This window comes from Apodemus sylvaticus, chromosome 5 (genome assembly GCF_947179515.1).
Source record: "Apodemus sylvaticus chromosome 5, mApoSyl1.1, whole genome shotgun sequence".
NCBI lineage: Eukaryota > Metazoa > Chordata > Mammalia > Rodentia > Muridae > Apodemus > Apodemus sylvaticus.
The window spans coordinates 149,868,080-149,878,624 of record NC_067476.1 but is presented as its reverse complement, the minus strand read 5'-3'; the positions used below and the strand labels follow the sequence as shown (position 1 = coordinate 149,878,624).

Here is a 10,545-nt window from a genome sequence, read left to right as displayed (position 1 = left end):
CAGAAGCAAGAGATTTCAGGAGATAATGATGCAGAATAGTATCTTTTTTATTGAAAAGATAGAATTTGAATATTGTCATGTTTAGGAATCTTAAGGAAAACAAGTGTGAGGAGGAAGTGAGGAGCACGGGCTGTTTCTAGGCCTCATGGGAGCCTGGATCCTGAAGACATCATAGACTTCTCTCAGTTCAGTGACGCCTAGGGACAACCTGTGAGAGAGGACAGGGAAGACAAGAGGGATTATTTGGTGTAGGTTCCACGGCTCTGGGGCTCCCTTTACTGCAGGCACTACTATAGTTCATCTCTGGTGTGTCCCACACAGACACATTTCTCTTTCTTTTGTTGAGGGGAAAGAGGAAGGAAATTCTTGGAGCTATGACCTTGGAAAGAGCTCACTGTTTCTCTCAGGGCTGTGTAGACATGAGGAGATTGTATGGGCCACAATATTTTGTACTATGAGAAACATGAAATGAACTTTCGCCAAGCGTAACACAAGAAGCGACAAGATTCTATTATAAGCTTGCACATATGCTTTGCCCAGGTGGAGCCTGCTTGATTTTTAACACTTGCTAGACCGCGCGGAACACTGTGGATGATACCCACTGAGGCTAGGAACTCAGGACAGTCACAGCTCGGGTGTCTTTGTCTGCTCTGCTAGGTGCCTTCCCTGCCTCCCGTCACTGCGATTTTACTGACGTGCACAATGCCACAATGGCTCAGCGAATAAGGGTGTGTAGCTTTGAAACCTTCACCTGGTGATACACTTACCTGCATATTGGCTCCAGTCTCAGTTAGACAGGGAACACATTATTTGACACTCATCCGGCTCTTGACCTTGGTTTTAAAGGAACCCATTCCTTCTCCTCCTTGAGATGCTTTCATTTTGAGACCAAAATTGCTGCTACTACTGCTCATTTCGCTACTGCTTTCCTCATGGGAGCTCTCACTGCTGACACTGCTTGGACGTTTTGATTTCAAGTTACTCCAGGAGTCCTCACTTCGGCTGTATTCCTCAGAGGCAGAACTTGATCCCCTGCTGCTCACCCGGATCTTTAGACCCATGTTACTACTAGAAGGGTCTTCAGCTGATTGAGAGAATTTTTCTGTTGAGAGAAAAGCATGTCTCATTCTCTATGTCCGTCTTTCTGTGGACTCTGGATCATTTGTGCATCAGGACTCCATCAAGAGCTTGTGCTGCAGTGCTGGTTGTGGGCCTGTGTTTGGCTGTACCCTGTTGCTGTTTTGTTGTTTCTAAAGCCATTGACTTTTTAGCCTAGTTAGAAATTGCACGGATCTGCTTGTCAAACAGCCCCCTCCTGACAATGAGGACATTACCTGAAGCTGATGACAAAACCCCCCTCAGCCCTTGGTACCAACATTTTGCTTATCAAGTTATGGATATTCACAGTAGGGTTGTGGTTAAGGCTTGAACAGACTCAGTTTCCTTCAGGGACAGAAGCCCTGTGGAGACAGCATTCTGAAGACTCTGGGCAGACCCTTCTGAGAACATCATTCTCAAACATCTTTCCCATAGAACAAAATTGCCACTCACCACGGGGCCTTGCAGCTGCTCCTGTCACCAGAACGAGGAGCACCGTAAGGAAGAAGAAGCTGGTGGGACTCATCTTGCCAGGAATGGTCTTGGCTGAGAGTGGAGCTGAGGCTCTCCTTTATATATTTCCTGACTGGCCTTGCCTGCAGGTTTGAAGGCAAACGACCTTTCTTATCGGCCAATGTCAGCTTCCTTCTCTCTGCTCAGTAGGAGTCTTGGTACTGTTTCCTGGACCTCTCCAAGGACACAACATGAGAGCTTTCTTAGAAATCTTCCTTTTCACCTTGAGAACATCCAACAGTGACCTCTCTACTTCTTGAACATATTATTATATACATGTCCCTAAATACACTACTACATACAACCTGTTCAGTCTATATATTTCTATTAGTAAGTACATATTTCCAGTGCTGAGCATTTAGTATTGGATAAGCCACTAGTATGCTCTTCACTGGGGAAAATGATTTCTCCTGGTCTCAGCATGCCTGAGAACCATGCCTGAGGTTATGGGTCTAGGGTTGAGGCCGCATAGGCTTTCCCCATCCACTTTGTTATGTTGACTGGTTTTGTCCATGTTCAGCTCAAACTGAGGTAATCATGCTTGTGAGACTGTGCGGGAATAGCTTCTGACCTTTCTAGAAGATGCAATCTCGCAGCAAACTCTCTGTATATTTGTGTCCTACAATCTTCCTGCCTACTCTCCCAAAATGATAACCTAGAACCTAGGTGTGAGGGCTGTGTTATAGATGTCAGTAGGAACTGGGCTCTACACTTGCATTTTGCGTGGTTGTGGTTTTCTGTAATGTTCTCTGTCACAAAGAGAAGTTTCCCTGATGTGGGGTAAGGACTATGGGTTTCTAGTATGAGTCATGATTCCATCTAGTTGAGTGGGTCTTGAGTCCAATTAGATAGCCACTGGTGACTGGCAAGTTATGGACGCCTCTACTGCAGTTAGGGTAATCTCACCTTCTGCCCATTGTTGTGGTTGGTAAGCATCTCCGTCCTAGGTAGGACTATTTTTCGCCTCATTCCTTTGGAACCATGCATGGCATTTTCATCCCATGAGAACTTGGCCCCAGGAAGGAGGCTTTCAGGTCAGTTCCAGCTCCAGGGTCTCTAAGCCCTGCGTCTTAAATGTCTGCTGTCTTCAGCAATAGAGACTGACCTTCCAGTTCTCTGGGAGAAACCAAAGACAACAGCAAGAGCCTATAATGTTTAGGGAGTTTCTTGGGCAACCCCGATCAACAAGTCAAAAGAGAGTTTCTCATGACTGGTATTGGAGTTTCTGTTTACTAGTCTATGGCTTTTGGGGAGAACTGCCAGAGCTTTCATTTAAACTGTATATGTGTGTGTATACAGTTTAGGTTACATGAATTTTTAGATTGATCATCAATAGTACAGTTCTTTAAGAGACTTTCAAACACCCTTACACTTACATGACTCTCCTTTCCCCTCTTTTGTATTCATCTCCTCCCTCCTCCCTAATTAGATGCCTCCAGGTGTGTCCCATTTCCCCCTTAGGTCACCTGTACCATCCTATTTCCTTCATTACTTCTCCTCACACTCTACCCACACGATGCTCCCCACCCCTAGATTCTGAAGAGCATATTTTGTTGGGGGGGGGGAGAACTCCCCATGATGGTTTTAACCAGCTGCCCTTACAATGTCCTCTTGAGAAAGTTCTCTATAAGATCTTTTTAAACCAAGTGAAATATGTAAGTGGGAATCAAAGTGAGGCTTTCTGATTCGGGTGGAAGTCTGCATTTCTACAGTCATGCGCCCACCCTAAAGCTTTCAGTCCATCGTTCTTTCCATCTAGGTATGGAGTCTGTGCTGTGGGCACAACAGGGGAGAAGGAAAACCAGTCCTGCAATGAGCCTGGGTGTGGTCTCAACAGAGCTGGTGTTGCTCCGAAGGGAAAACAGGTAGAGTTTCCTTTCTTTTCTCTCATCCTAAATTCTAATCTGCTAAGGGAACATGGTGTGCAAGGTGAGGGGAAAGGAGAAACAGGTTTTTAGGAAAAGAAAACAAATGAAGTGACGTGTCATTAACGGTGGCCTTTACGTGGCCCTGTTATGATGGTTCTCTCGTTGTTCTGGGGTGCTGATTCCTCCTCCGGGCAGAGCCCTTGGTAGATCACCCTGGAACCTTCCTGACAGGACATTGCTCCTTGTACCTGCATACCTCCACTCTACCTACTTCTCTTCTTCTGGAAAACCTCCAGGAACTGCTGTTCACAGAAACTGACTATGAAGCAAGTATCTGATAGACTTGATTGCATTTTTAGATTAAAGAATTAATCTATTATATTACCTACTGTGCAAAAGGTTCAGATAACATATTTGAAAAAAAAAAAAGGTCCAGAAATCACAGAACACAGTCTTATGCTTAGATATTGATAAGGAACTCATTAAAATAAGCATTCATCAGAACAAGAGTGAGAACCAGCAACCCAGGCAGCAGAGACAAAACAGGATAATCCAATGTTCATATTGGTTCCAGTTGGCTGTGTAAGTAACACTTGCTGGATTATTGTTTTGAAAACAGATAATGGCACACAGTTTGAATGTCAGCATTGAGAGTGCCAAACCAGTGTGTTGTGTAATTATAGCCAGTGTAGGTGACATAAATGACATTCTGTTGTGTGGAAATGTTTAAAAAAATTAAGAATATTAAAACAATGTCACCTGTACCTGACAATGTCATAAAATTAGAGAATAATATGTTTAAGGGAAATATGAGAAAAACTAAATGCTTTCCTCAATTCTATACAAAATCACTTAGCAACTTCTAAAATATTAAAAAACCTCACTCATGTATCTCAAGAATAGTTAAAAAGTATAAACCGCATAAATACTGTAAAGACATTTAGTCCAACTACCGAAGTCCCCAGAATCTATCACTGTGTCAACAAGGTGTAAAATTCCAAAGTTCAAAGTCTCCTCTGAGACTCAAGGTGATCTCTTAGCTGTGACCCCTTGTAAAATCAAAATAAAAAAGCAAATTACATGTTCTTGAAGCAAGAAAATATTTTACTGGAGCCCACAATGAAGACATCTTTAATTTTAAAAGACTTTGGATTTTTAAAAGAGACCAAAATTTTAATGTGTTTGAATTTATAAAGCCGGTGGGGGCATTTAAAGTTATTTGCTTTTATGGTGAGATCTTGGCGATACATAAGAAAGGAAAGATTGTGGCTTAATAGAGATGTGTTTGTGTGTCAGGTTGACAAGGGGTCAGTTAGTTGTACTGGCTGGCTTTGTCAATTTAACACAAGCTAGAGTCATCAGAGAGAAAGGAGCTTCAGTTGAGGAAATGCCTTCATGAGATCCAGCTGTAAGGCATTTTCTCAACTGGTTATCAATGGAGGAGGGCCCAGTCCATTGTGGGTGGTGCCATCCCTTGGCTGGTGGTCCTAGGTTCTATAAGAAGGCAGGCTGAGCAAGCCAGGGGGAGGAATCCAGTAAGCAGCACCCCTCCATGGCCTCCAGGTTCCAGCCCTACTCAAGTTCCTGTCCTGATTTCCTCCAGTGATGGACTATGATCTGAATGTATAAGCCAAATAAACCCTTACCTCAGGAACTTATTTTTGGTCATGGTGTTTTGTAGCAGCGATGGAGACCCTAACTAAGACAGTGTCCAAGAAACTCTCAAAAACAATCCAGGTAATTGACGTTGTCTTTGGTTACCTTCTAGAATTTGAAGGTAAGACCTTATTGTTGAACACACCACAAACTTTTGGGCAAGGGCTTGTGGAAGTTGAGCTAGAACTTCCATAGCTTTCATACTATCAGAAGGAACTATGCACGAAGTAGTCCTGCCCATGCATAATGCCTATAGGCCACAATGACTGGTCTGGAAAGATATCTCCAGTGATGACATCCATACCAGCATGTATGTATGTATGTATGTATGTATGTATGTATGTATGTATCTATCTATCTATCTATCTATCTATCTATCTATCTATCTATCTAATTGGACTTATGATCGGCTCAATAGGAGTAAATTCATGCCTGGTTCTTTAAACTTAGCCAGGTACCTATTGCTGGAGAGGTCATAAATCCCACAGGAGAGCCTACTAGTGCCATAATTCCAAACCAATCTAATTTCCAATTGTGTTCCGAATACTTACCCTTAAATCCACAGGCAAGTGACATCCTCACTTCTCATTGAGGAAGCTGCTTTGGGCAGAGATGAATACTAAAACAGAGACCCATAGCTGGTCGAAATGTAGATAATTAGTGGTCCTGGGGTACCCAACCCCAATTGGTGTATCTGCTAAATGACTCCTACACCTAAGGCATACAAGATATTTCAGAAGTCAAGGTGGATAAACTGTATGTCCCAGAGGTTCGGGATGCCTTTGGTGAGAAAGTCTTTTAGCTATGACAGGGAAATTGCATCCATGAAATCAGGACATTGTGTTTACCTAAACAAGACCTGCATCATTACAGCAGCTGTCACCAGGACATGGATGAGGAAAAGTTCACAAAGCTCCATACTAGAGGAAGATAATCAATGCCCACTGAGAGAGGGAGACCCAGCTTTTTCCCCATGAACAAGATCCCTGACAGGTTATCCAATCCTAGGTGCTCAGCTATAAACAGACACACATATATGAGCAATAATAAGTTGATTTATTAGGTTTTATATATATATATATATATATATATATATATATATATATATATATATATATGTGTGTGTGTGTGTGTGTGTGTGTGTGTTCACAAATATACATACGTTTATTTATTTCAGGAGAATTATTTTTTATTTAAATTACTTTTCATACAATGTATTTTAATTATTTTCCTTTCCCTCCTCTATATCTTTCCAAATCCATCCCACCCCTTTATCCACCCAACTTCAGGTTCTGTCTGCCTGCCTGCCTGCCTGCCTGTCTGTCTGTCTTTCTCTTCTGGTTCTCTTTCTCCCTCTTTTTCTCAAATAGAAAACAAAAACAAAATCACAAAACAACTCTCCCCCACAACACAGAAAGTACTAAAATCCAAATGAATGTATCAAAACACACACACACACACACACACACACACACACACACACACACACACACACGCACACTATGGAATTTTGTTGTTGACAAGCTATCCTAAATAAGGGATCTGCTCTGGAATGTCGTTGATACATCCAGTTACACATCATTACAGAAAACTGATTCTCCCTTTCCAACTAGGTATTAATTGCAAACAGCTTCTTGGTTAGGGGTGGGGCTCCCTGTCCACTCTCCCCTTTTAGTGCTGGGACCCCATCTGGCTTGAACCTGTGCAGGTCTTGTGAATGCTGCTATAGTCTCTGCAAGTTCAAATGTATATCAACCCTGTTGTGTTTGGAAGACACTGTTACTTTGGAGTCATTCATTACCTCTGTCTGTTGCAATCTTTCCACATTTTCTTCAACATAGATCCCTGAGCCTGGAGGGTAGGGTTTTGATAAAGACACCCATTTAAGGCTTAGTGCTCCATAATCTTGTACTATCTGAACATTGTCCAATCGTGGGTCTTTGTCTTAGTTCTTATCTACTGTAAGTAGAAGAGTCTCTCATGAGGATTGAGTGAGGGGCTGTTCTATAGGTAGAGTACTAATATGCCCCCTGGAGCCACTTTATTGCTACGTTCCTTCAGCATAGTAACAGTAGTAAGTTTTTACCTAGACCCACCATAGCCTATGTAGTCTCAGGTTCTTGGCCAGTTAAGCAGTGTCAGATATGGGTTCCATCTCGTGGAATGGGGAGTAAGTCCCACAAAAAGTGGTTGGTTACTTCCATAAATTTCTGCCACTTTGTATCAGAATATTTTGCAAACAGGTCTCTGTTGTAGGTTGCAGAGTCTAGCTGGGTGACATTGATGATTCCTTGTATTTTCTGGTTGTGCAAAGAGTACCTTCCAGCACCATGAGCACTAGTCAGGAGGGATGAAGCTTCTTGTTGGGACCAGACCAGTTTCTTCATATTCGATGATGTAAGTGGTGCTTTCAACAATAGCACATTCTGTTGGGTTATGAAGGTTAGTCAACAGTCTTGACAGTAGCTTGTGATGCTTGTGTGTGTGTGTGTGTGTGTGTGTATGTGTGTATAGCAACAAGCACTACTCCTGGTATGAAATTAACAGAATATAATTAGGAATCGTTTCATTGATTTTTTTCCCTACCCTAGATCTCTGGGCTATCTAAACTCTAGTTGTTGGACATCCAGGCAGTGTTGGGGCATTGGCTCCCTTTCATGACCTCAAGTTAGGTCAGTCAGTGGTTGGCCACTCTCACAAGTTCTGTGTCTCCATTGCTGCAGCATATAATTTTTTTTTAAAAAAATTTATTTATTTATTTAATGTTTTATGAGTACACAATTGCTTTCTTCAGACACATTAGGAGTACTCCTGGCACTGGAAGATTTATCTGGTGGCATAAGATGTCTAGTTGGGACATTGTTTCCCCCATTATATGGTGTCTTAGTTAGGGTTTTACTGCTGTGAACAGACACCATGACCAAAACAACTCTTATAAGGACCTTTAATTGGGGCCGACTTACAGCTTCACAGGTTCAGTCCATTATCATCAAGGCAGGGACATGGCAGCATCCAGGCAGGCATGGTGCAGGAGGAGATGAGAGTTCTACATTTTCATCTGAAGGCCAGTAGGAGAAGACTGGCTTCCTGACAGCTAGGATGAGGATCTTAACGCCTTCACCCAAGGTGACATTCCTACTCCAACAAGGCCATACCTACAAATAGTGGCACTCCCTGAACCAAACATATTCAAACCACCACATATGGTGATTTCCATTAAATTTCCTTCCTGCATGTATATATTTAGGAAGCTTCTACAGTAGTAGATTTCCATATGGCTCTGTAAAGGCTTTAGTGTTAATTATCCCTTCCAATAGTCCTTTTTCACTCTGCCCTTTCATCTTCACCCCCATTTAACCCTTCCTCACATCCAATTTCCCCTTTGATTGTGTGCCTTGCCTACCACAGCTTAGCCATCTCTTCAGACCCCCTTATCTCCTTAGGACACTATATTCCATTTCCCCTTCCTTGGAATGTTCTTTTCTTTCCCCATGGTCTCTTACTAGGTAACTGATGTCTGTGGTCTTTTTGGATTAAAGCTTACATATTGAAAGCTTAAAAGATAAAAACCACATAAAACATAAAATATTAGTCTTTTGGTATGGGTTACTTTACTCAGAATGATTTTTTTTAGCTCTATTCATTTACTGGCAAGTTTTGTAATTTCTTTTTTCTTAATAGCTGAACAATATTTGAGCAGGTAAATGTAGCACATTTTCCTTATCTGTTATCAGTGGATGGATAGCTAGCTGTTTTCAAATTTGACTTTTATGAAAAGAGCAGCAACGAATATGCTGACCCTCTATTGGCAGTAGGATAAAGTCCTTTCGATGTATGTCCAAGACTTCATATTTTGAGAATCAGCTGTTTAGCTGGGCAAATTGGCTTATTTGTTTTCTCGGTGTTCAGTTTTCTTCAGTTCGTTATATAGTCTGGATACCAACCCTCTCTGGGGTGCACACCTAGTAAATGTCTTTTTCTATTCATAGTCTCCTACTTTACTCCAGTGATGGCGCCCTTTGCTCTACAGAAGCTTTTCAGTTCACAGGTTCCATTTGTTAATTGTTGCTCTTAGTGACTGTGCCACCAGTGTCCTGTTCAGAAAGTCTTCTCCTATGCCAACAAGTTCAGGTTTACATTTTCTCTTCTATCAGATTCAGGGTATCTGGCCTTAGGTTGAGGTCATCGGAGTTGAGGTTTGCACAGGGTGGTAGATATGGATTGATTTAATTTTTCTACATGCAGCCATCCAGCCTGACCAGCACCATTTGTTAAAGTTGCTGGCTTTTATCCCCTTTGTCCTTTTGGTTTCTCTTTCAAAAACCAAGTGTTGGCAGATCTGTGAAATTATGTCTAGATCTACACTTTGATTCATTTTATCAACATGTCTGTTTTTATGTGAACATCATGCTGTTTTTTATTACTATAGATTTATATTAAAATTTGAAATCTTGGATGGTAATAACTCTAGAAAATCCTTTTTATTCAACATTGTTTTAGCTATCTTGTTTTGTGTGTGTGTGTTTCCATATGAAATTGATTATTTTTTCAATTTCTGTGAATAATTATTTTGGAATTTTAACAGAAATTGCATCAAATCTGTAGATTGCTCTCTGTAATATGGCCTTGTATTGGCTAATTTTATGTCGATTCGAGATAGTTTAGAATCATCTGAGAGGAGGGAATCTCAATTGAGAAAGGTCCTCTGGAAGATTAGGCTATACTCAAGCCTGTAGAATATTTTCCTTTTCCTTCTTTTTTTTATAGTTTGTAAGGCACGAATTTAATATAAAACATAGATTTAAACAAATTCTTCTGTCATACAATTCATCCCAACCACAGTTTGCTCTCCCTCCACTTTCCCAGTCCCCTCCTCTGTCCCATAGTTCTCAAGTCCCTCCTCTGGTTCACTTGAGAAGAGAGTAGGTCTCCAAGGGATATCACTGAACACAGCATGACAAGTGACAAGAAGACTAGGCACAAACCCTCACATCAGGGCTTGGGAGAGCAAACCCATAAAAGGAAAAGGGCCCCAACAGCAATAGAAAGAGTCAGAGACTTCCCACTCCCACTGTTAAAAACACCAAACTAACCACCACAACATATTTGCAGACGACTTAGCACAGACACATGCAGGCTCTGTGATTGCAACTTCAGTTTCTGTGGGACCCTGAGTCCTGATTTGTTATTTCAATAAGCTGTGTACTCCTGGTGTCTGTCCTTGATGTCCTGGTGTCTCCTCTCTGCCTTCTATGGGGTTCCCTGAACTCTGAGAGGAGGGACCTGATGTTTGACTGTGGGTCTCAGCTGCCAGAGAAAGTCTGCCGATGATTGGGCTAGACACTAATCTATGAATATAACAGAATATAATTAGGAATCATTTCATTGATTTTTCCCTATCCTAGATCTC

At 41.7% G+C, this 10,545-nt stretch overlaps 1 protein-coding gene across 1 annotated transcript; it reads right to left on the bottom strand.

Annotated features, from left to right (window-relative positions):
• Window positions 1-806: 806 nt before the first annotated feature.
• On the bottom strand, window positions 807-1,624 carry LOC127684739 (seminal vesicle secretory protein 5-like). The gene is made up of 2 exons (XM_052181610.1): window positions 1,552-1,624; window positions 807-1,102 (listed from the first exon to the last, which is right to left on the bottom strand). The coding sequence occupies exons 1-2, from the start codon at window positions 1,622-1,624 to the stop codon at window positions 807-809; spliced, it is 369 nt and encodes a 122-aa protein (XP_052037570.1).
• Between the last annotated feature and the right edge of the window lie 8,921 nt (window positions 1,625-10,545).

Bases quoted from the DNA above. Each gene is read 5' to 3' on its own strand.
- LOC127684739 (XM_052181610.1), bottom strand. From the start codon at position 1,624: ATGAGTCCCACCAGCTTCTTCTTCCTTACGGTGCTCCTCGTTCTGGTG. The intron at 1,103-1,551 runs GTGAGTGGCAAT...TTCTCTCAACAG, and splicing joins AGCAGCTGCAAGGCCCCGTG to AAAAATTCTCTCAATCAGCT.